This window comes from Copadichromis virginalis, linkage group LG15 (genome assembly GCF_057382275.1).
Source record: "Copadichromis virginalis isolate Kocher_CV1m ecotype Utaka linkage group LG15, C_Virginalis_male_GT1.1, whole genome shotgun sequence".
Classification (NCBI taxonomy): Eukaryota; Metazoa; Chordata; class Actinopteri; order Cichliformes; family Cichlidae; genus Copadichromis; species Copadichromis virginalis.
Genome location: NC_140632.1, coordinates 11,285,267 through 11,311,905, shown reverse-complemented (window position 1 = coordinate 11,311,905; position 26,639 = coordinate 11,285,267). Strand labels below are relative to the sequence as shown.

Below are 26,639 nucleotides of genomic sequence, written 5' to 3'. Positions count from 1 at the left end.
AAAGGTGTTACACAGTACTGTACATACTGTAAAATAACTTTTATATGCTCTTGATATCTTATTGAGATCTTTAAAATGATTTGTATTTGCAGCATTAGTTTAATGCGCCAAATGTAAAAATAATTCTAAATGTTTCTGGGTGTTTACATTTTTGACAAATTTATTATTTTTCTATTTTCAGTGCATAGTATTTATTTTTTCTTATTCAAATCAAGTAATAAAATGTAATTGGGCAAATAATTGATCATGTAAATAAGTATTGGCTGGAGCCCCATTTGATTTAATTACATTTGACAATAACTTTTACATTTGATTAGTTGACGCAAGTCCTGCAGGTCATCTCTGGGGCGGGTCATGAGCTTGTGGTTTGAAAAGGTTAATTTATCCTCTTGAGGGTCACACAATAGCCATGAATATTTTTCTTAGCCAAGAATTGAGTAATGACTTTGATTAGTCAACTCAAGGGTGTGCTATTGGGTTATTGGTTGGGCTGTTTGTGCTATGACATGCCTCTGTTACACCCACACCTCTTCATAGATGAGCTTGAAAACAAAGTAGGAGCAATTCATGGGTTTTAGTAGGAGTTTATGCATAAGATGATGATGGTAGGAAGAGTTTGGTCCTTATTGAAATGACCCGGGTGATAAGCTCCATGAAGAGTAGGAAGCTGGCCTCAACAGGTATACTAACCATCTGCCAGTATTTGATGTCTTATTACCACTGAGCAAAGAGAATTTGGTTAATAGAGATGAGCCCAGTGGCGCAAATTAGCCCATAGCTTTCTTGGGGTTGATCATTCAGGGACTGTGTGTTTGCGCAGAGGTGGTCATTAACTTGGCAGGATTGAGTAGCCGTGGCAACAGAGGTGCTGCTGCTCCATTGTGAGGCTTGTTAATCAGATACAGTAAATAGCATTCATTTTGAGATGACAAGTAATGAGAGGGTGTTTACAGGGAGCGTGATGCTGTTATACTAATGCTCAGAAGGACTCAGACAAGAGCTGCCTTGCTACACAAGTTGGCAAAGGTTAAATAACCAGCGCTCTTGTTCTCACCAAACTTGGCTAAGCCACACAGCAGTTTTTAATAGGATACCTACGGTAAATATGGTGTAATTGTGGATAAGGAGATTTAAGGGTCTTGAGCAGAGACCCAACTTCAAACCCTTCAGTGCTTAACATGGTTATTATGTTAACTCAGGCCACGCTTTAGTTCTGTGGAGGTTTTGCAAGCATGCTTACTCAATAGCTGAGGGGGAAAAATTAAGTATTTTCAAAAGGCACTATAACCCAAGAAGGCGAATGTTTTGTGACATAACCATCAAACCATGACACACGAATTTGCATAATTCATGAAATTTATCCACTCTATCATTGCCGAGCTGTTTAATCTTCGGTCGCAGTGTGTAGTTCAAAGCTATTTTAAATTTCATCTGCGAAATTTTGAATGTGTTTTTAATATATCTAATCGCTGACTTTCTAGTTACTTGTGCTGAGGGCTAATCAGAAACATATTTGGAAGTCTAGACTCTGCTTTGCCACACACTGATTATTAGAAGCATATGCTGTGTAAATTGCATCTGGTGTGGGGGGTCTCTAATTTTGAGGACGCTCTTATAGTTTCTTAGTGAAGGTTCCCTGTGTTGCTACATAAACTGCTGTCTCTTGTGTTTAAACCACCAATATTGAAGGCAATTGTGACAATAACAGTCCTTTAAAACAAAAATAAACTGGTATTGGCCAGTTGCTCAGATTCTGATTATGGTGCAGTTATGTTTGCTTTGTTCAGAAATTTATTCTTTTCTGTCATCATGTCCAGTTTATGAGATGTGCAAAGGGAATTACAGACCGACCCTCCCCTAATTTGGGCTGTAACCCAGCAGAAAGCATGAGAAATGGATTGGGAGCTTGCAGAAGAAAATGTGCTCAGCTGCTGCCTTATGTATTGCACAGAGCTTTAATTAGTCTATTACAGCAGGGCAGTAGCAATGGGTTATATGATCCACTGCTATTAGAGCACTTAAAGTCAGCGTGTCTCCTGCTCATTTAACCCCGCTGAGCCATTAAGGCGGATGGTCTGCACGGACTCTTTATCCAATTGTCTCGTCTGAAATGAAATGCCAGAAAAACCCACGCAAACCGCAGTGGTTGAAATATCTCGTTACATGTTGTGCATGATGTGCTCCACGTGGTTTGTTTTCCATTGTTGCAATGGATATTTATGCCACTGTTTTGACTTGATTGACACGTGGCAGCCTGAACAGTGGCGCATACATTAGCCGTTGTACAACACCAAGCAATAAGTGAAACCACGGGCCTCATTGCTGCTACAGCCATCTGTCTAGTACAGAGTAAATCTGAGTGTGTGTTTTGTTTTTTTTGTTTTTTTGTTTTGTTTTTTTAAACCTACGTTACAGACTTGCAGTGTTGTAATTGGAAGTTCTCTTTGATCCAAGCAAGAGAAAATTGGCTTTGTTTGAATTCTTGCCTCCTTTGCTGAAAGTAAGGTTACAGTGAGAGTAAGAAGCAATTGCGTATCTGTTGGTGTGATAGTGTATTTCAATTATTTGTATCTACGGTGATACAATCAGCAAGTAGGGAGCTTATAGCTGTCACTCATACTTTGTATGCTAACCAACCAGCTTTGATGGTAATTACTTACTAGCGGCTCTGTTAGCCTTCGCTGCAGGAGAAGCTGACTGCTCGAGCTGTATTTTAAAACAGACTGCTCTCTGGCAAATTATGTTTGGTACGTCTAATCAGCAGAGAAATAAGGCCTAGGTTGCTGCAGTGACATGAGGGAAAGATGCTGAGGCAGGATACTGGCAAACATGCAAGGAATCGCTAAGCAGTCTGAGTAATTATTTCTAAATCAATATTTTGACAAGCAAAGCTCTGGAGTGCCAAATCCCAGCCCGTCAGATTTGAGCGAACTTATCCCTGTGGAATCTCCAGCGCTCAGTGCTGCTGTCGTGATTGATTCCCACATGATACCTTTCACATGATGGCCATCTGCAATGTTAACAGGGCGATCCCCATCGATCGGGGTCCTCAACGGAATATATTTGAGGCTCGCTGCAGACCAGGCTGCACTTTGTGTGATCTGAACGTTAGTGTGATCTAATATTACAGCCTTTAATTAAGCCCTGTTTTCGTTTAATTAAAATTGTTTTTGTTAAAGTAATTATGTCATTGTTAACACTTTTGGTAAATTCATGCTCGGGTGGCTGGAATAAGCGCACATGGACCATATATAACCGCACACACACACTCGCGCATAAATTGTAAACAGAAGCAAGAAGGGCTTGACAGATGAGGCTATACATATTCATTAATGAGTCATTTAACTCCAGCCTTTGAACCAGCCTCTACTGGCTGTGCACCCAACTTGGTACTATATTAGCCTAGACAAATTCTTACACGGCCATTTATTTCTGCCTTGTTCTGCAAATTCCTCTTCAAAGGATAAATGTTTAACTGTAGCCTGGCTGCTGTATAACGAATTGTATTCTTTGAAAATGAATAAAAAGTGAATGTTAAGGTTTTATAGGCACAGAATCTTTTCACTGACTGTGACACTAATGAAGCAGGTAGGAAAACACAGCCTGCGCATTTTAGTTACATTTGTAAATTTGTACATTTAACATTTACAATAGGAAGAAAAGGATTGCCCATAACTGGGGGGTTATTTCAAAAGCTGGTGGAAAAGAAAAGACCGGACTTTTACAACATTTTGATTCTTGTGTTTATTAACCAACCCTATCTGACAACCTCAATATATACGCAACCGTGTGTGCGTGCATTATATATAGACACATGTTTACAGTTGTCACACATTTTCCCTATTTTCATTTTCCCTGTACATCGTCCAATCTCTATCCACCATTTTTTTTCCTACTTCTTAGTAGTGTGACACAAATTTCCTCACACCTATCAGTTCAGCCTCACACTTCCTGACAAACCACATTATCTCTGCACTGCTTCGTCCAGTGAACAACCCTACTCTCGGCCCCCTACATGCAGACACACAGAGTAACGTCTCTCAGATGAAGGCCAGCATATGGCAACATGGAATCTTTTAATAACACCTCTTGAGTACTTGTTCTGGGCCAGATCTGCTCTCAGAATGTCACGCTATTGCTCTCACGATTCACAAAAAGATGTTCGTCCATTTAATGGAAAAGTCTTGAATCTAAAATGCTTCACTGACAGCTAAATAATTATAGCAGTGTATGATCAGCAATAGAAATTTACTGAGCTTTGCATTTGTCTAATGCTACAGTTATACGAAGTAAAATAGTGGTTGGAGACTGCAGCACAACCAAAATTATTGCAATCTGCAATGAACATGCAATCCTTTAAAACTGTTGCTTTGACAGGAACCATGTCTGTGACACCTCAGTCAGCTGCCGTCTTCAAAGCAACTTCAGTGCATCGAGACGATGATGAAACAACAATAAGATGAAGTCGGGTTGCCATCAGTTTTTGATCAAATGGGGTCAAGTTGGAACTTACATGCTATCTGTTTGTAATAATATGGCGTTTAACTGTGATAAATCACTGAAAGTCACAAATCTGCTGCCCTCCACTTCACTGCTATTCAAGAGTCCAACCAGACTCCAAAAATAGTGCTTTCACTGCAAAATGACATAAGCGCTCAGCAACCTTGCTTATATATAGGAAAACAACCAGAATACAACCAGTTGGCAGTTTGTTGCACATACCTGTGCGTTAAGATCTATGTTTCCTTTTGTTGAAGCAAGACAGATTATGCGATGGAGAAACAATAATACGTGACCGTGCTTCCACTAAATGACTACTCCAATTACTCATAGGTTATTGTTAATAAGTGGACATTTATGTTTAATTGAGTGCATTTTGTTTAAGATGAATTTCCTGGCTGTGGCTGGAAACGCCTCGTGTAGTCAGTGGATAAGCAATAACACAATGGGTCAAGTCTCTTTCAAGACAATGGTATCCAAATGACTGGGCATTTAATAACAAGTAACATGCTTTTTCAGTGTTCTTGAAATAGGTTTCAAAATCAAGATAAGTTTAAGATTTTAAGTAGGGTTATTCAAGTTAGTCAAAGAGACCAAGACACCTCCCACGTGGTATGTTGGCATCGCAAGTCAAAATACTCTTGCTTTGGCATCCATTCCATTATGGGAAAAGGTTTGTGGTAAAGTTAATGTGGCTATTTGCTAATGAGGCTAATTCCACAAGAAGGGCTGTGGCCAGATTTTGTACCAACAGACGGATGGAGGAGAGAAGCGATAGAGGCAAAAGATTAAAGCTTTACTGATAAATTCCAGAATAATGAAAAAGCAGCGCCTCAGTTCCCATCCTCATTCTTCTTCCCTCCGTGCTCTTTGCATTAAGGATAACTAATGTCCCCGTTCCCGCTGTTTGCTTAAATTGTGTATTCTAGTTGTGTGTCATTTTTAGTTAACATGCAAAGCACATTGAACCAGGTGGCTGTGGGGCACAGAGCTGTGATTTCCCTCAGCAGGAGTCAGGTTTTAGAAAAGAGCTAACAATGAGCAAACGTCTTGAATGGAGAAGGATGTTTTTAAGTAAAGGCGGATAGGAGCTTTTCATCTAGCTGTATGCTATTTTTTTTCTTCCTGTTTGCATTTAACTGGGGTTGAGGAGCCTGCCTTGAATTCCATCCGGGATAATAAAAACACGAGTCACCCACAGCTTTATAAGAAACCGGAGACTATTGCTGCCTGCAGTTATTATCACACGATATTTTGCTTCAGATTAATAACCATCGGGAGTTTTAAAAGTAGTGAGCTATACTGTGTAAATATGAATCAATGATTTTATCCAGTAGCAGCAGCAAAAATATATTGCTAGTTTTGGATAAAATAGCTGCTAAAGCATCCAATGCATTATCAATGCTTGGACACATGTATTCTTGACATATTGATAGCCGATAGCATATCCTGAACAGGGTTATTAGTAACCTAGGGGCTTTTCCCCCCCCCCCCCCCCCCCCCCCCACCCGGTCCCACAAGATATCCTTCTCAGCTGACATCCTACGCGTGATTGGCTGAGTGGGCAGTTGGCATATTTTACTGGCTTTCCTTGTAGTCTTACTTGATTCCCTTTGGCTGTGTTAGGGGTGATGTACAGTTCACTTTCAACTTGCATCCTAGCTGCTGGGTCGGTGGTAAAGCTTGTGTGTTAGCAAAGAGAAATCTTCTTAACTCTAGATGGAGAAAAGTAGCTGGTGAGGAGAATTCAAGAATTCAGCCCAGCTTTTTGTAAATCGGTGAGGAGAGAAAATAATGTTGATCAATTTGATGACAATTAGAGGAGGCACAGTATAAATATCCTAAATATTGTTAAATTAAAATTAAAGAGTGAGAGAGGGAGATGAGGAAAGCACAGCGGACGGCTAGATGGATTGACCTTTTTGTCTCAGATACCCAATCCACCTATTTGACAGAGTTTCCAATACAAGTATTGGATGGTTGCATCCCTGAAGAAAATGTGTAACGTAATTATTTTCCAAATCAACGAGCCAACCCAAATCTGCTGCTGATGCTTTCTGTGCGTTGATTTTTAATCACTGGAGCGTGTATGCTTCTGTGTGTGTCTATGCATATTTGTAAATACGTCTGCATGTGTGGATTTCTGGGTGGGTGTACTCTGACATATGCCTGCAGGTTTGCACCACTCTGAGGGAGAAATGGAAGCTTTTCACAATGACACCCAATACTTGACACGTCCAACCGTGAATCTACAATCAATACAGCAGCACATATTAGACTTTAGTGCAGAGTTGTTCTTTTTCCCCCCACCCCTGTTCTCTGACTGTGATCGATTCGAAATTACAAACCCTGCCTAGGTCCTACAGTTGCATCTTGCTTTGAAGTTTTTCAAAGGATTAACATGAGCCAGCTAGCTGAGATTTCTGGCACACATTACAGTACATGTAGCCATGTATTTTCTGTCTTCCAATAATAGTCCAAGTCCAATTCGAGCAAAGATCCCAAATGTTAGTGGGAAATGAACAGTGCTGCAAGTCATGTTCACACACTGTCTCCATGCATACAAGGTGGTGTAGTATATGTCAGTGTAGCAACACTATTCACCACCCTCTAAAGTCCATTTATCATTTTCCAGTCAGCATAGACACCTCTAGACAATAGATACTTAAGCGTTTAGACATGTTCCATATTTAAATCAAGCAGCTACTAGGTTTAAGTGATTTTTATGAATGTGTGTCCCCCTGTCACCGATGCTCTCTGACCTTTCCTCCTGACCTTGTACTGTCTAGTCACCACCTGGCTCCAGGGGAAATGTGGTGTGACACAGGACGCACACAGTCTGCCTCACACGTACCTGACAAAGATTAATGGCACCTCAGATATTCATCATTATTCTCCCTAACAGCAGTCGGATATGGCCCTGGGCCAGATCTCTGCCATCAAAACCCACCGTTGTAAAATATTTCTTTTCACTGCTCAGCTGAAACCTGGCCAAAGCCGCGTAGTACTTTACAGCTTCCTAAACATTTTTTAAATGCAGGATTACACAAATGAAGATTCACCAGGGTGCCAAAAATATGCCATTGCTACCAGAGTAAACAACCGTTTCTTTGACTGTTAAGTGGCCTTTTACAATCCCTTGCTGTCTGTACGTCCTGCGAGCAAGCAGTAGGCCTCCAACCTCTTGTTATCCATCCTAATTGTCTGGAAACGAGAGTCGATGAAGCTCATACAAAGGACTGCTGGAGGGAGAGGTGGTGGTGCTTGGATGGCGTGGGGGGTGGGCGGGCTATTGTTGCTGTCGGATAGATAGAGAGGTAATCATATGGGGAATGGAGGGTGGAGGTTGCTCTATCTGCCTGCTGCCTCTCCTCATAGGAACATCTGCCTCTCAGACTGCAACAGATGCAGAGGCACACAGGGAACGATGGCGGGCGATGGTGCTGCTGGGAGCTGATGCATCCTGCCAGGTTGTTGCGGGGAGATTCAGCACCAGTGTGGTTTTTAAGTATATTAGTTGTCTCTGTTGGCACTTCATAGCTGATCATTTTTAATCGGTCATCATTCACGAAGCAAGGAAAAGGCAGCAGCCAGCAATGTTCAAAACCATACGTTGTGCAAAGTTCTAATGCATGAGCTAAAATGGTAATGCTGTTAAAACACACAATAGATTAAATCAGTAACTGAGAAGAAAAAGTTGCTAATTAAGGAAAGGCTAACCGCAAAGCAGGTAAGAATGCAGAAAATCACACCTACCTATTAGAGAGTGCTGGGTGTGCACTTTTGGCATCATTCTGTGCATTGCCAACCAGATTTCTGTAAATTGTCTCAAATAGGCTGAGATTTGTTATTTGTCAAAAAGCGCCTTCCATTATACATGGTACATTTAAATAGGATTCCAATTATTTGATGCCACGTTACCTCAGATTGGCCTCTGAATGGCTCCACACACCATCTGGTGTGTAGGCTAGAATCGTTCGCACTGTATGGTCCTAAAATACACTTACAATACACACAAGCTCACGCTGATCCGCTCGCTCAGTCGTTCACTCGCCCGGACTAGTGCCTATCTGTGATGCGGTAGCACACCTCGACTGATAGCCTGCTGTTAAATCTCAATGAGCCAATTTTCTTCTTCCAATGAGATTCACCCAATTACAGTTCTGCGTATTGGTATACCACAGGACAGCTGCTACTGCTGCTGCTGGGAAATGGATTGTGGTTTGGTAAAGATTGGCTTCAGCTCCTGCTAGATTTGTTTTAATCACATGTTTGATTAAATAACCGTAGCTCAATGTTAGCTGTGAACATTAAAGGAAAGAGACACAGATTTTACTCTAAACCAAACTTCTTTTTTTCTTCCTGCAGAATCTCTGTCTCCTCTTTGTTTCTCTGGAGTTCTGCATTGTCAGTAATTTGGGGACATGCTTGATCTCAGGAGGGCTCACAGGCTCAGGCAGAAAGAATTTGACTTTAGTGTCAGAGGTGTCTCAGATGTTTCAGGAAAGCAGCTCCCCAAAGACCTCAATATAAATACACATATCGCAGGTATGTGAGCCACACTTGTTCAGCAAGGGGTTACAAACATGACTCTGTGACATTAATTCAGCAAAGATTTGGTTTAGAGGACCGAGCGGTGCCTTACAGATGCAATCTATCCGACCTTGTCATTTCTACTTCAGTGAAGAAAAGGGCAGTTTTTTTTCCCAGTGAGCCTGAGGCCAGCTATTTTTAAAACTTATGTGGAGGAATCAGCTACTGTTTTGGATCCCAGGCAGATTCTTACTTATTAGGTTAAATCCATGACTTTGCTTTTTACTCTACTTTTCTTTTAAATCCCACTTTAGTTTTTTTTTATTTTTATCATTACTTCCATCTGTTTCACGTGAAGGTCTTGTAAGGATGTAAGGTCTTATCTGTTACAGAGGTCTGGTGTGGACAGTGATGTGCCAGCAGACCACCGAGCCTGTAGCCGTGCTTATCAGCCTGTACTGGTGGCACCGGCCTGGACCGCTCTTTATCTCTTATCTCTAACACAGGATGTAGAGCAACACGGATCCTGGCTCAGCAGCAGCTAAGCAGGATATCAGGGGGGCTGCTTGCTAGCTGGCTTATTGTCGAAAAGATATCAGAGAGATTATTAACTCTCACATTTGATGATTGTGTGTCTGTGCGTATGCGTGCGTTTTGAAAGAAATTTTATGCAGTGTCTAACCTGATATTTGTATGAAAGGTGATTATAGTTATTTTTTTCAGCGTGCAGGTTTTTGGCATTGTGTCTGTTCATTTTCAAAATGACAAAGTCCAAAATTATGCAGTATTCATGTAACACTGTTCATGTTACACTAAGATGCTGAGATCACTATCTAAAAAAGTAATCGGCACTCAGATAACACATCCTCTACAGATTTTTAAGAATTATATCAACTTTACAAAGCCAGTGTTTGCTTCATGGTTGCTGGTTTGTATTGGATTACACAAGTTTTGCCAAAAATACTGTTTACCTAACTCCATGTAGCACAGGGTGGTGCTCCTAACTACACAAAATCTCTAGCACTTTTTCTGTTGTGGACTTATAACAGAGAACTTCTTCCTACGACCTCTGGGTGTATTCATGTCTACAATAAAGTAAAATCAATGTTAAGTAGAATAATTTGAGTCCATGTTACAAGCAGTTCAGATATCAATACTAACATTTCTTCCTCTCCTCATTCCTGTTTGCATTAATGGTAACAGCAGGGTGAAAAGAATTGAATTAATGCTGATATGCTGCTTATGAGTCACATATAGTATTACCATATTTATGTATGTTAATTAATTCACATACTCTTTGAATCATCGCATGCTTTGAGTTTCATTTTTGACGTTCTCTAACTTAGGGCAGCTTTACAGGGCGACCTTCTCATTTCGCTCACAGGCTTTGCCGATGCTGACCACAAAGTGTTTGTTATGACAAGCATGATTAACATGTCACTGAGTGAAGACTCTTGCCAGGCATTTAAACTGATTCAGGGGAAAGCCAGGATGCCAGGGGGTAGAAAGAAGCCCCTGGATGAGTCTCACTGAACTCTGTTAAATCAAATGTTACACATTTTAAATACCAGGCTTCTTCTGTATTTAGCATGAAAGATATCTGTGACGTGCATATTTTCTCTAAAATCATGTATTTTATTTAGGTTTTAAAAATGCCAAATTGAAAATGAAATCGGGGTGTGGGTATTTTCCCTGTGTGCTAATAAATGGGTGTGCTTAAGTGCTCAATAACTAAAGTAACAGATCATTTAAATTATTGATGAGTGACTTGGAGTAAAGACCCTGGGGGCAAACTGCCCTGCCAGTTGACCTTTCTGCTGTGAACTTTGATCCATTCTGCACACGACTCATTACAGAACCTGCTACAATTCTTGACCTTTTGCAAGATGCATGGGAAGTTCCAAATGTCAGTACCAACCTTCGGCAACGTTGCCTACAGGCTGTGAGATTTTTATGAACAAAAAAGGCCAGAAGTCTTATTTGCGCTTTATAACAAGAGAAAAGCTGATTAACTACTATATTATACAATGAGGAATATGCAGTAAACCCCTTACTGTCCATTTTGCCTAGCAGCAGTGACTGATTGAATGGATGTCATGGCAAATGCCACAGCGCTGCTTTACATAGCGGGGTGACGATGGCTTACACCATGAGGAACAAAGCATCTTTAATAGTCAGCTATAACCCATCATTCTTTCAGGTTCAACATAAACAGAGTCACTCCTCCACTCATTTACAGTGTATATCACCCTCATGACTGAACACATTAAATCAATAACAGGTACATTCATTCTCGGGATTCACTGGTTTCCATTTCTCAGAAAGAAAAAGCCTCGTCCAACATTTTATTGAAGCAGTATATTTCAAACCTGGGCAGAAGAGCCTGTTATTAGCTAGTTAATGTGTTTAATGCTGTTGCTTTACAGCCTTTCAGCTCGACAGGCTAATGGCATGTCCCGGCTTAACCTTGATCTTTAGGGTGCCTGCATGCTGAATCATTGCGTGCAACAAAGGATATTTTTAGGCAGACTAGGACAACCAGATTCAAATCAGTTGTTACCAATCAGAGTGTGTGTTCTCCTACTCTAACATAATTATGATCAAACGCATCCGCGACCACCCATCGCACAGTTCCTGATACGGGATTAAATTTAGCACATACCTTAGGGTGGAAACATCTCTGTGAGCCCTGCTGAGACCCACAAAAACAATATTGCTGATCCTCCAGACCTCCCACTCCCACACAATGCACCACTAAGCTGCAGAAAGTGTTGGGTATAACTGCAGCACTTTTTGCTGTGGGATAGATTAGTGCATGCACAATTAAAATGGGTCATTCCACCAGCCACTGCCAGTAAGGTATTTTTATTGTTGGGAGTATCCCATTGGATTAGCCCCATGTTACGTCCTGCCTGCTGCATTTTTTTTCCCCACAAAAAAGAAAGGGGGGGAAGAGGGGGGCAGAAGTTAGTAGGGAACAAATGTCACCCTTTAATAGTACAGCATTTACTTGGCTAATCATAGAAGAAGGAAAAAAAGAGCAGTTTTAGGGATTTCGTATCAAGAATAGACAGTTTTGTGTATACTCCACACCTGTGCACGTCTGCAACCATCTGTGTGTTAATTTGGGTTTTGGGGAGGAGTCAATATGGCTAATCCCTGTAAAAGCCACATTTTTGCCTCCTCTGTTTTCAGAGTGCCCTAACCTGTGGCTTATCATCACCTCAGAAGCTTAAAGCTCTCAGAGCTCCGTCAAGGGATGTGAAAAGATAGCTGGAGGGAGCGCAGGCCCGAATCAAGTTGCTGCACAAATCATCTGTTGCTGGAGGGCTGCGGCTGTCAGTGGCACCCTGTCAGATGGCTGGAGCGAGGGAATGAGAAAGTGTAACACTGCTAGAAGAGTTGAGGTCGGCAGCTGCCCTTTCCTTAATATGATCATTTGAATTCAAAGCTGTCACTGATCTGATTGCTGGCATGCTTCGAATTTATATTCCATGACCGCTAGGCTTTACGAGGAGTTGTGAATGGAACACAGAGGTGGCATACATACACACTCATTTCCTGGCTTAGTCGCCCATGTGTAGCGTGCTGGTTTGCATTGATTTATTGTCTTTTTAGTTCAGACTTGACAACAACAACAACAACCTTTATTTATAGAGCACATTAAAAGCCTAGGCATACCAAAGTGCTTTACAGAAAAACAATAAAATAATACAGTTAAGAGCATTAATATCAAATATAACTAGAAAAATTTGCATTTCCTGCGAAAATGCAGTGTGGATGCTTAAAGCTGAAGCTGTATGCAAAAAGTAGCTGAAAAAGCTGAAAAGTTGCAGAAATTGTAAAAACTTTGCAGAAGCAAAAGAACTTTTCTAAAATGTAATAACTTAGCAGAACTGCAATCACTTAGAGGAAACTGTAAAGCTGAAGCTGTCTGCTGAAAATACTTGAAAATAGCTGAAGAAGCTGAAGAAATCAAAGTCAGTGTTTAAAAAGTTGTTGAAATTTTAATAACTTTGCAGAACAACATCAAGTTAGCAAAAATGTAATAACTTAGCAGAAATGCAATAACTTAGAAGAAACATAACAATTCAGCAGAAATGTTGTAATTTACCAGAAGCTACAACTTAGCAGAAATGTAATAATTTAGTCAAAAATTAATAACTTGGCAGAAATATTACAACTTACCAGAACTGCTATAATTTTGCAGAAATGTAATTATTAGGAAAAAAATGTATACAGATAACAGCTGAAAACGATGACGTAACCTCAAAGTTACTTGTTTAACTGTGAAAAATGACCAGAAACATTAGAAAAGAAAGAAAACCAATTCAATTCAATTTATATAGCACCAAATCACAACAAAAGTCACCTTAAGGCGCTTCATAGATACAGAGAAAAACCCAACAATCATATGACATATGACCCCCTATGAGCAAGCACTTTGGCGACAGTGGGAAGGAAAAACTCCCTATTAACAGGAAGAAACCTCCAGCAGAACCAGGCTCAGGGAGGGGCGGCCATCTGCTGCGACCGGTTGGGGTGAGAGAAGGAAGACAGGAATACCAGCCAGCAGATAAACTGATGTGAAACAAAACCAAGGTAAAATTGCAGAATTTACACAGTTGGTGAAAGGTAAAAATGGCAACAACAACCCCCAAACAAACAAACAAAAAAAACAAACAAACAACATTTAGTTAATAAGTGCACAAGATGATTCGATGATAAATATGGTACCAATCTACAAAATACTGTCGAAATGAAGTCCACATTGTGATATATTTCAGGTGTGGAGAGTCACAGAGCTAAACAATCGATGTGCATATTTAAAGAATCAAATAAAGAACATTGTTGTGGAATAAATTACAGTGAATAATAATCACTGCCCTGCGTTAGAGAGTGACTTATGATGATGTATTAATTGGCTTAACTTTACCTCTAACAGCTTTTCACATAGTGCTGTGACCAGGGTGAAATCCATCATAAAGTAACTGTAAACAGTAGAACCATTAGCATGAATGTTATGGTTCTACTCTGATCAAAACTCAAGTCAGCTGTGTGACCTGATATAAAATGATAAAGAGGAACACATATAAATGACCTTTATGAACTTTTCAAAATGACTTTATATGTCTGACCCATTATCTATATATATTAGAGCAGATGTGGAAAACCACTGTTAGACCTACTCTATACTAACACAAACACAGTCAAAAATTCATTGCTAGTGTGACATGTGGTCCTTTTTGCCTTTGACCAATGATATGCTGGTTACTTGGACCAGTTTAGTATTTGCTGTCACAGAGGAATGTTAACCATAAATCCAAAAGACAAAACTGAAAAAACATGTTAATTGCAAACATGTTTTTGCTTAGTAAAAGGATTGAAATTACATGGAAACTGTCACCTTAAAGCCTCATTGTAAATATCATCACAAACAGATGTTTTCCACACGGTTAACAAAGCTCCACCACATCCAATCACTGCATATAAATCTAAAAGAAAACAACAACAAATAAAATGTAATTAACACAAGTGAAATCTAAGGAGCTTGGAAAGAAAAGCGTCTGGACTTCTTTGAGTTCCTTGAAGACGTTTCACCTCTCATCCGAGAAGCTTCTTCAGTTCTAAGGGTCAATGGTGGAGAGTCCCAGATTTAAACCCAGTGGGAGTTTCCCCCCAAAGAGGGACAAAGAACCCCCTGATGATCCTCTACCTAATAACATGAGCCAAGGTGTGAAAGTGGGTGTGGGTCCCAATCAGCCAGGGTTTCGGGTGAGCTCATTGTGAAACCTGGCCCCACCCTATCATGTGATTTCCTGAGGTCAGGAAATCACCCACGCCCACTCCCAGGATGTGAGTGGACGTTACGGTGTCTGGAGAGGGAACTCAAAACTGGATTATAGATGGCAGACAGTTGGTGTCGTAAACCACCGCCTCTGTTCAAAGATGGTCGCTCACAGTGGACGTAAATGGCTTCTTTCACTCCTCCATCTGTCCAAAATGTGAACATTGGCATCCTCAAAGAGTGACCTTTGTCCTTTAGATGCAGATGAACTGCTGAGTCTTGTCCTGTGGAGGTGGCTCTTCTATGTTGTGCCATGCGCTGGTGAAGTGGCTGTTTGGTCTCTCCGATGTAGAAGTCTGGGCATTCCTCGCTGCACTGTACAGCGTACACCACATTGTTAAGTTTGTGTTTAGGAGTTTTGTCTTTCGGGTGAACCAGTTTCTGTCTGAGTGTGTTACTGGGTCTGAAGTACACTGGGATGTCGTATTTGGAGAAAACTCCTGAGTTTTTCTGATACACCGGCTACATAGGGGATGACAATGTTGTTGTGTCTGTCTTTCTTATCCTCCCTCGCTGGTGTCTGATGTTCTTTTCTGTGAAGCTGGAATGCAGGCACACTGGACGAGCTTGTTCTAAAAAATACAGAAAAAGGAACATTTTATTTGTGTTAAGGCCTAAAAACTACAAATAAGTTATACAATGAACAATATTGAAATACCTTATAGGTGCTGTGGGCCACATAACCAGAATCCAGAGCAATCTCACACTCCCATGATGGTGAGGAAAGACATGAGCTCTGCAGGGAGGTTTGAATGTCTCAGTTGGGACACTGAAGAACTCAGAAGACAGCAATACCTGCACAGAGAGACAGAGTAGAAAAAGCATAGATATGTAATCTATAATGTCAATTAAAACTCAAAAAGTGTCAACAAGTATAATCATTTGAGTGTGGAATTATTTATGCAATAAACAAGATTTTAATTAATTAATTGAATTAAAAACACTGACATTTTTTATCAAAGATAAAGAATCATACCTCTCTCTGCTCTGAGGATCACTGAGCATTTCTGACAGGAAATACAGTTTCCTCAGTATGAGTCATCATTGATGGTCTCAGAGGTTGTAGTGTGGCAGCATGATGATGGTCTCCAGATCAGGCAGGAGGTCAGGTGATGGGTGTGTCATCTTCTCCATTGAAGACACACTGGTATGGCAGTTCATAACACAGCAGTCTCCTTGTGGCATGTGGTTATCTGTGCAGTCCAGCACTGATGGATCAGGTTTGGCTCAGCAGTTTATGAAGATGGTGTTAAGATGTTGTTGTTTCAGCTGAGGATGGTGAAGTTTGAAGGTTTTGCCACAAAGGAGACTGTGCCGTTTCTGAAAAAATATATCTAACAAAACAAGTGCTTTTAACACCACCCACCCAGCTCAGCCCCCAAGTGTCTATGTAATGCTGGTATGGGGTGTCAGTTACTAAGTCTAATTAGTACATGGGGGATGACAATGTTGTTGCATCTGTCTTTCTTATCCTCCCTCGCTGGTATCTGATGTTCTTTTCTGTGCATCTTTGCTGACTTTATAAACGCCCAATTAGGATAGCCACATGTTTTAAGTGCTTCATTTACATGTTTGTGTTCCTTCTTTTTCCCTTCAGGCTTAGAGGGAACATGTTCTGCCCGGGGGGGTGTCCTAATTACTCCAAGTTTGTGTTCCAGAGGGTGATGGGAGTCAAAGAGGAGGTACTGGTCCGTGTGTGTGGGCTTCCAATAAACTTCAATGTTGAGGTTGCCGTTCTCTTCAATGTGCACAGCACAGTCCAGGAAAAGCAAACAGTCGTCCTTTGTGTCTTCCCTGGTGAACTTGATGTTTTTATCCACGGCGTTAATGTGCGCAGTGAAGGATTCCACTTCTTGAGTTTTGATTTTGACCCAGGTGTCGTCTACATATCTGTACCAGTGGCTGGGTACTCTTCCTTTGAAAGAGCCAAGAGCCTTCCTTTCCACTTCCTCCATGCAAAGGTTGGCTACAATAGGTGACACGGGGGAGCCCATGGCACAGCCATGTTTTTGTCTGTAGAAACCCTCGTTGTATTTGAAATATGTAGTGGTAAGGCAGAGGTCTAACAGTGTGCACATCTGATCGGGTGTGAAGTTGGTCCTGTCTTCCAAGGAGCTGTCTTCTTGTAGTCGTTTTCTGACAGTCTCCACGGCCTCCGTAGTGGGTATGCAAGTAAAGAGAGAGACTACATCAAAGGACACCATGAGAACCTTCACAGACATAACACAAGAGAAGACTTTTGATTTAATAACTAAGCTTAAAATAAATGTTACCTTTGAATATTTGTGGGAAAAATCTGATGCTACCCCAAGAATACAAAGCCACACTGGAAATGATGACAGGCTTGCAGCCCTCTGTCTTCCTGGATGAAGTGCCTGATCAGTAGCAGTGAGTTGACAGAAGTCAGTGTCTGTAAGAGTGGTCAAACACTGATACTCTGTCCACTTGCGTAGAGTCTAAGAAGCTGGAATGCAGGCACACTGGACGAGCTTGTTCTAAAAAATACAGAAAAAGGAACTTTTTTTTTTGTCTGTAGAAACCCTAAAAACTACAAATAAGTTATACAATGAACAATGTTGAAATACCTTATAGGTGCTGTGGGCCACATAACCAGAATCCAGAGCAATCTCACACTCGCATGATGGTGAGGAAAGACATGAGCTCTGCAATGAGGTTTGAATGTCTCAGTTGGGACACTGAAGAACTCAGAAGACAGCAATACCTGCACAGAGAGACAGAGTAGAAAAAGCATAGATTTGTAATCCATAATGTCAATTAAAACTCAAAAAGTGTCAACAAGTATAATCATTTGAGTGTGGAATTATTTATGCAATAAACAAGATTTTAATTAATTAATTGAATTAAAAACACTGACATTTTTTATCAAAGATAAAGAATCATACCTCTCTCTGCTCTGAGGATCACTGAGCATCTCTGACAGGAAATACAGTTTCCTCAGTATGAGTCATCATTGATGGTCTCAGAGGTTGTAGTGTGGCAGCATGATGATGGTCTCCAGATCAGGCAGGAGGTCAGGTGATGGGTGTGTCATCTTCTCCATTGAAGACACACTGGTATGGCAGTTCATAACACAGCATCTCCTTGTGGCATGTGGTTATCTGTGCAGTCCAGCACTGATGGATCAGGTTTGGCTCAGCAGTTCATGAAGATGGTGTTAAGTTGTTGTTGTTTCAGCTGAGGATGGTGAAGTTTGAAGGTTTTGCCACAAAGGAGACTGTGCCGTTTCTGAAAAAATATATCTAACAAAACACGTGCTTATAACACCACCCACCCAGCTCAGCCCCCAAGTGTCTATGTAATGCTGGTATGGGGTGTCAGTTACTAAGTTTAATTAGTGCATCAGAAAGCGGGGGCTACACCTAAAGCCCACACTTTCTGATATCTTTGTTTATTTGCAGCTTTTTCCAGCTGCTCAGAGAATTCTGACTTGGCCTTTATCCACCCAAACCCAAACCCACCCGGATAAAGGCCAAGTCAAACTCACACACCATACCAGCATTACATAGACACTTGGGGGCTGAGCTGGGTGGGTGGTGTTAAACTGTAGTCGGGAACTTTCAGAAAACTATCCATTTACTTCTACATCAGTTTTTATACACATTATGTAAGCTGTACTAATGTTTTTCTCTACATAATGTATCATTATAGACATCTCTGGTAGCCTAAAGATAGTTTAAAACTTTTGACATTTTTTACCTGTAAAACATGATAAGCAAAAACTCATTCATCACAAAAACTTTTGATTCTACAAAATCTACTATAATCAAGAAAATATAATTGTCTGTATTTATTCATGTGACCCATAATAAATACCTGCATTTATCTGGGATTTATTTATTTACTATTTCATATTTTAAAGCCCTTGGAGGGGAAGATCTCGTTTGTTGAGCTACATACGTCATAGTAAAAAGATTTAGTCATTTAAAACATGATGTTGGTTTATCAAATGTTGCAGCACATTTCAGATCAGAGGTGCATGATAGCAGATGTTCTCTGCTCTTCATGAAGTTCAGCAATGATTTGGTGAAATGATTAATAACATTGCAATAAGAAAGGGTCTTCTGACAGACAGAGTAGGGAAGACCCTTTTTTCAATGAAAAATCTTTTTCATGCTCTACAATCAGTAAACTCTGTAACAAACATGATCTGTAATTGTTTCAAAACTCACCAGACGACTTCATGATTGGCTCGAGGACAGGACACAAAAGACAGGGTTGTGGTAACTGTAATATGATCTCAGAACACCTGAATACAGACATTTCTGTGGCTGAGAAATAAAAATGAGGTCAAGCAGGGTGTTCTTGTCTGTAGTGGCAGAAGTGATCAGCTGTGAATACCCTCTCGACTGAAACTGCTCCAGAATCTGTTTTCTTCCACTCTGCAACTGGTTTTCATTAAAATCTCCACACACAATGATTGGGTGACAGTCCATGATTTCAAGTGAATCTAAAAGACTTACCAGGTTTTGCATGAATGGTGTCAAACTGTAGTCAGGGGGTCTGTACACAACAGCAATGAGCGCAGGGAATGGAGCCTGAACCTTCAACACTAAAAACTCAAGATCAGTGACATTATGCAGATACTGTTTTACCTGAACCTGAAAATGATTCCTCAAATACACAACAACTCCCCCACCACTTCTGCTGGCCATGTGAGGAAAGTTTGTGTAGGACACATGTCTGTTGCGTTTGAACATGGTGTAGCCGTCCAAATGAAGACTGTCTGCAACAAAGGAGCCTTGAAGGTGAGACTCAGTGAGACACAAAACATCTGCTAAACACATTTCATGATGACTCTTGATGTCACTGATGTGAGATGGCAAACCCTCCGTATTGTGATGGATCAGTGTAAGAGTGTCAAGTCTGCTGGCTGTTTCTCTGACCTGAAGAAGAGGCATCATTTCCTCAACACTGGCTTGTCTCATGGTTTGGAGCGCTGCAGTTACCTCGGGATTGGCGTAAATCTTTTTCTCATCCAAGTCCTGCAAATAGAGTCCACTGAGAGACGTCACCCTGCTGAGAGCAACGTAAGCCATACCTGGTTCAAAAATGTTCTTCATTGAAACTACAGCTGTCTGTGTTGTAAGACCCTGAGTTTTGTGAATTGTGCAAGCGAATGCTAGCTTTACAGGAAACTGTCTGCGTACCGCTCCTTTAAACTTCAGACTCTCCTCTGCTCTCTCAATGTAAACAAGATCATCAGATGCTGCATTAGCACTGCGGTTGTGTCTCATAGGCTGCCGGTTGTCCATCCTGAGCCCCAGTTTAATTATGTGTCCATCATTTTCAGATCTCACCACCTTTATCAGTATACCAAAAGCACCGTTGACTAAACCGTTTAGTGTGTCCAAGTTTCTGGTCAGCATGACTCGAGCTCCTTCAGCAACATTCAGAGTGTCAGGTAAATCATTTCTCCCACCTGTAAATGGTTTGTCTCTTCGTTCCATTCTGCCTGTACATTTATCCTTCTGGAAATCGTCTGCATTGATGATTATGATGTTTGAATGAAGCTTCTTCAGGGTATCTGTGTTGTGGGATTCCACATTCTTGTTGGTGGCATAAATGTGTAAGACCTCAGTTGGACATTCTTCTGGTGCAGTCACAGCCTGTGACAGCAAATCTCTGTCGCACTGAGAAAGCTCATCTGTCTTTTCTTTGACTCTAATCCTGTTCAGCATCTCTGCAAAGGCCACATCATCTTTCTGACGCATGATCTCGGTTAGAGTGATCATCTGAAAATGCTCCTGCCATAGGTCAATCTGTTCTGGATCGTAAACACAGAGAGGTTTAGACTGTCGCACTGGTGGCAGCTGGTAAAAATCTCCAACAGCTAAAACTGACATTCCACCAAAAGGTCTCTGAGTGCCTTTGATTTGTTTCAGTCTTGCATCCACATAGGCAAAAAGGGGTTTTGAAACCATTGAAATCTCATCAATAACAATAATTTCAGCATTCATCAGCTCAGATCTGACTTCATCCAGTTGGTTACCAAGTCCTTGAATGGGTGGTTTCAGACTCCTGGGTAGTTTCAGTAGAGAATGTAACGTAGAGCCACTGATAGAAAAAGCTGCTGTACCGGTAAATGAAGTCAGTAAAACAGTTGGATTTGATATGTCAGCTTCTTCTGCATTAGCAGGCAGTCTGCTCAGGATCTTTGATGCTTCAGAATGAATACACTTAATCAGATGTGACTTTCCAGTTCCTGCACCACCGTTGATATAGAAGAAAAATGGATCTGGGTTCAAACCACAAACTCGCTGAATACACCAGTCTCTTATGGCATAGAACACGCAGGCCTGCTTCTGGTTCAGATTCTGATACATTACACGTACCACGGCTGGATCTACTGCAGGTTGTTCTCTGACGGCTCTGATCTTTGTTACAGCATCAGACTGACGACTGTAGTCGGGGACATTCTCCTGTTCGTTCTCATCATCAGAATGTCTCTCAGGAAGATTCTCATCACATTGCAGCCTCACAACTTCAGATTCAGGAGCAAGATTACACCATTCATCGATCACAACATCCCTATTTTGTTCAAACTCTTCCAGTGCACTCTCAATATCCTCAGAGTTCTTCTCATACTTGTCTTTATTTCTTTTCACAACCCTTTTCACAGACTCACTGTGGTCTGAACATGGAAGTCGTACAAAACCTGAGTTGTAGAAGGACTGATAGGTTTGGAACCCTTGTGGTTTCAGTTCCTGCTCTGATCTGTGTGGAAGGTAAAGTCTCAACAGTCGACCATAATATTGCTCAGGATCTTTTTCCTGTGAACAGTGGTAATACCTGATTATAGCTGGTTTATCATTCTTTCGCCTTTGTACAAATCCAAGCTGGTTTAGAAGAGGAAGCACATCTTTTCCTTCATTTGGACCACTCACCAACCTGCACAAGGCAGCAAAATCAGCCAGTGACATTTCCTCATATTCTGGGGTCTCAGGTCTGCATTTGTATTTATCACTCAAACTTGTCATCCAAATATTACAACTGTCATGTGTTGTGCTTTCCAGGAAGCTCATGGGCCGACTCATTTTTACTGGGTTATCATCTGTTGGTACAAATACAACACTGCGGGAACATTTTTTCATTTTTAGGCCACAGACTCGAGTCACACACTCCTGTGCGCTGATTTCTCTCTTTTTTGAGTAAGCCTGCATCACAGCTCTCATTTCATCACATTCATTGACGGTGTTCTTATCAGAGTTGTCAATAACTGTCTTCAGGTATTCAGAGAGGCCAGATTCTTTCTTTGTTATATATTTACAGAGGTATTCTATACATGAATAGGCATTCAAAATGAATGAGACATCTAAATTAGAGTTCCAGGCTTCAAGCAGGTCTGGGTTGTAATTGTTGATCCAACACTCATTTGGGTCACGTTTCAGAATCAGAGCTGTTTTCTTGTTTATGTCTTGGAGGCATTGTTCATACTCATCCATTGTCAAGTTGCATCGTGACAGAATCTGCTCTATGGTGAGGGAAGCAGCTTCAGGTTCCTTCAGCAGGTTCAACAAAGGTCTGAGTTTGGCTTTTGCAGCTTCAGTGTCTGAATCCTCATCCTGTCTCACAATCATTGTTCTTGTGGCTGGTGGTTTGGGAAACCCAAATCTACAACCAGAGTTCACACTCTTAAAGCATGTTTTTGTGTGGTTTTTGCTGTGCTTTTGTAGCTCAGTGACTTTTTTGTGCAGTTCAGGTTGTTTTTCTGGATCAGGGAGTTGAGCTGAGATGTATCTGTCAACAAAGTCACAGACAGTTTGGTCGTCATCCACATCTGCTTCTACCTTTTCTCGAATCCACAGCAACATGTGTATATGTGGACTACCTCTGTGCTGGAACTCAACTCTGTAAAAGTAATCAATGATCTCACCAAGGGGCTGTGCAGGAGAAAAAAGCAAATCTCTGAACAAAGCCTCAACACGTTTATCAAACATTCGCATGGTGGTTACTGGATTTGATCTTAGAATTTCACACTTTTCTGACCAGTCCAGGGCTTCAAAATCAACCTCTTCACCTTGCTGTCTCTTTATTGCTTGAATCACTTCAGGCCATCTCATCTCAGCAGCAGAGAAAGTGACAAAGAACTGAGGTGTTCCTATTTGGCGAACCATGCTGAATAGATCTCTGGTAGTTTTCTGCCAGTAAGCTGGAGTTCCTCTGAGTGGCTGCATAAATCTGATTGCATCTTTATTTCTTACCAGCTTCTCTACTTCTGTCTTACTTTGTAACATTCCTGATGTGATTTTGCGTCCATCTTTCGTCATAGTTTTACCTTTCCTTAGCTGTATTGTCATGCTGGAATTAGCCAAGTGTATTTCAGTGACAAACTGTGAGAAAAACAGGTAATTTGTGTCTTTAGCAAATCTTGCATCAATGTTGAAAAGCCTTGACTTGAAGTATGCACTCGGTGTGAGCTTGAGACGTCTCATTTCATCCAGTGTATTCTGACCAGTAGGAAACTGCACAGGAAATGCCATGGCTTCCAAATGAGGAGTTCTGAAGAAGCTAACAGGATTGTTTCTTTCTGCAGGAGCCACACAATATGTGTTATCAGTGAAACAGAGAATCTCTTCTGAAATGTCAACAGGCTGCAGACAACTTTCTAGAGCAAAACCTCCATTGTTCAAATCACTTTCTGGTTCATCTGGATTTTGTTCCTCTGGTTGTTCATCACAAGATTGCATATTAATATCTTGGTCACTTTGAGACTCACTTTCACACAAAAGGGCATCTTTTTCATAGTTGTCAATTTCCATTAAATCTGCTTCATTATAATCATCACTTGCCATGCTGGCTTCATCACTGCTGTCATCATCAGGTAACGTTGGATCACAAAGCAATGCATCATCTCTGATAACAATATCTGTGTACTGTGGATGAATTTGTTTCAGTTTACGCAGAGCTTGAATGAGTTTAGACCAGGTGACAGTCTGGAACAGCTGATGGCCTTTGTAGCACAGTCGTCTTTTCAATTTCACCCTCATGATCTGTGATTGGCTTCTGATCCTCGGTAAAGAGTCAACTGTTTGTTGGACTTCAGATGGTACACACACCACATTACCACGTATGAGTCTCTGTCTCCCCTTTGGAAGAGGAATAATCTTAGCAAATGGTATGCATTTGGCAATCAGATGTCTCTCCAGAATGTTGAGATCACAAAGTTCAGCTGGAATATCCTGCAGTTCTAAACCATTAACAGCAGCAAGCCTGGGCATGCATCCACTTTTGAGGGAACTGTGACATGTGTGACAGATATACTCTTTTTTTCTCTCAACAGGAAAGCTGCAGTGATCATGACATGCTTCATCACACACATGAACATATTTACCAGTTAGACACTGATGAGCTACAGTCTGGTGTTTTGAGTAATTTTGTCTTTTGCAGATTTTCACCTGATTAGGAAAAGAAGCTTTTAGACAAACAGTACAAACATAAGATGGTGCTGACTTAATGTTTGATCTGAAACGAGATATGGCCTCATTCATTAAAGTGTTCTCTGGATGACTCTGTAAACTCTCAGCTGGTCGATGCATCTGGCGATATTTCCGTTTTATATTCATTGCACATCTGATATTATGCATCTGTCTGAAAGAAAAACCGTTCCAATATTTTACTCTCATTCGTTCTCTCATATTGTCCTTGTGTTGTTGCTGAAATTGTTTCTCTTCTCCATACCGCTTAGTCATGTAAAATCGTTTTTTCTTTTTAAATTCTTCGCTTTCTTTATATAGGTTATATACATATGACCTCATGTAAGCTTTATGTTTTTCTCTGAATCCAGCACAAGTTCTGTATATTCTTCTTATACGTTCCTTCTGCTTATCTCTGAATATGGGAGACTCTCTATATGTTCTTGTTACACGTTCCTTCTGCTTTTCTCTGAATATGGAAGACTCTCTATATTTTCTTGTTATACGTTCCTTCTGCTTATCTCTGAATAGGGGATTGTCTTTATATGTCCTTATGACACGTTCTCTTTTTCTATCTCTAATTTCAGCACTTTCTCTATACATCTTTCTCAAATGTTCTTTCTTTTTCTCCTTATAGGTAGCATTTAATTTATACAGTTCATTTCTGTACAGAATCCTTTTCTGTCTGTGATCAGGATCATCAGACTTCCGAGCTGAGTTTTTTTTCTTTGCCTTGAAGCTTTCATCAAACCTGTACATCTGCCTTTCTTTCGTCTTCTGATTTTCCTTTCTCTGTGATAGCTTTTGTTGGGTCAATAATCTTCTCCTCATTTTTTGCCTTTCATGTTTACTATATTTCAGCAGTTTATCTGAGAGTCCCTCTGTTATCTTAGTTGAACTGGAGGCACTGTTTGAATCATTCTGAGGAATAGAATCTGGTGTTACCTGAGTTTCTCTCACAGAGGATGCAGAGGTTTCCTTTTCAAAATAATCAGAAGGATGATGGTTTTTTCTGGGAGCAGCTGTCTCATTTGAAGAATCAACTCTGGATGACATTACTTCACTGGTTAAATCTTTGGTCACAGGTTTCCGTGTCTGCTCAGTGTATATTTCAGAGTTTAATTCATGAACACGTTCATTTAAAGCTGGTGCACTTGTAGCTGTTTGTCTGTATTCGGTGGTTTGATTAGCATCTCTTTGGTCAGCAGCGTTTTCACTGTGAAACTCGATGGGCTGTAGCTCATAAGTGCAGCTTGGTGCGATGCTGAACATTCTGTACAAACGTTTGATCCTGTCAATCATGTCATTAAGACGTGTGAATTTCAACATAACTGCAGTTCCACCACTTACACTTAGCGACAATGGCATACCAGTAGACTTACGTGGGTGAGGGTCAAAATATGCATATTCACCTGAATTCAGCCTGCTAACAGCGATGACTGTTCCTCCCATGACTAGCAAAGCATAGCGAACGTCTGAAGCCAAACACTGTAATCCCTGTTCAAGGCTCGGAAAGTGATCTGTACCATCAAATGTGCCGTAATGAGCAAACTGAGACATGTCGACTTGATACTCGTGTCTGCGGCTGGTAACAACTGAGGGAAGTTCATCGCAGGCTAGAAACACGCTGTTCACAAACCTCAGTCTGGCATCTGAATAGACAGCATGGCCTTTGTCCAACACACGGTTTAGATCTGCTCTGGTAATAAATTCATCCTCATGTAAGAATGACAGGAAAACCAAGCTGTTAGCCATGCATTGCTGATTCCGGTACTTTCCATACCTAGGAGCGGCCTGGCTTCGGGAAGCACAGACGCTACTCACTCGTGGACTTTCACTGTTTGTAACCTGTACATGAGACTGTCCTGGAGCTTGTCCATCATGCTGTTTGTGTACAGTTAGCTGGGGTTCAGTCTGGATTACCTGCATAACTTCAGGCTCTGGGACAGACACTGAGGGAACACTTCTCTTTACCACATCTGCATAAGATACTTTGGCTGTCTCTCCATCATGCTGTGTTTGTACAGTTAGCTGGGGTTCAGTCTGGATTACCTGCATAACTTCAGACTCTGGGACAGACACTGAGGGAACACTTCTCTTTACCACATCTGCATAAGATACTTTGGCTGTCTCTCCATCATGCTGTGTTTGTACAGTTAGCTGGGGTTCAGTCTGGATTACCTGCATAACTTCAGACTCTGGGACAGACACTGAGGGAACACCTTTCTTTACCACATCTGCATAAGACACTGTGGCTGTCTGAACACTGCTCTGCACTTCTGTGCTGGGAAAAGCTGAAACACACACCTTTACCTGCTCACTGC

The 26,639-nt window shown here is 41.0% G+C and overlaps 2 protein-coding genes across 10 annotated transcripts in view; one reads left to right on the top strand and one right to left on the bottom strand.

Annotated features, from left to right (window-relative positions):
• Positions 1–26,639, top strand: part of sash1a (SAM and SH3 domain containing 1a) — a 201,308-nt gene that overhangs the window by 25,103 nt on the left and 149,566 nt on the right. The window lies entirely within an intron of this gene.
• Positions 13,015–25,691, bottom strand: LOC146691882 (uncharacterized). 7 transcript variants are annotated; one of them, XR_014915109.1, is made up of 6 exons: positions 17,785–25,691; positions 17,467–17,603; positions 17,155–17,376; positions 15,858–17,066; positions 15,540–15,676; positions 13,015–15,453 (listed from the first exon to the last, which is right to left on the bottom strand). XR_014915109.1 is itself a non-coding variant. In XM_085431888.1 (3 exons), exons 1-2 carry the CDS (start codon positions 25,681–25,683, stop codon positions 19,515–19,517), a joined length of 6,009 nt encoding a protein of 2,002 aa, XP_085288014.1. In that variant the 5' UTR covers positions 25,684–25,691; the 3' UTR covers positions 19,342–19,402; positions 19,495–19,514. The 7 variants fall into 7 exon arrangements, 3 of the variants coding, with proteins under 3 accessions (XP_085288012.1, XP_085288014.1, XP_085288013.1); XR_014915112.1 differs by having other exon boundaries at positions 15,540–15,650; XR_014915113.1 differs by having other exon boundaries at positions 15,858–17,034.

What these genes read in the sequence shown, in the direction of transcription:
- LOC146691882 (XM_085431886.1), bottom strand. Translation starts at nt 25,683, where the DNA reads ATGCCATTGTCGCTAAGTGTAAGTGGTGGAACTGCAGTTATGTTGAAA.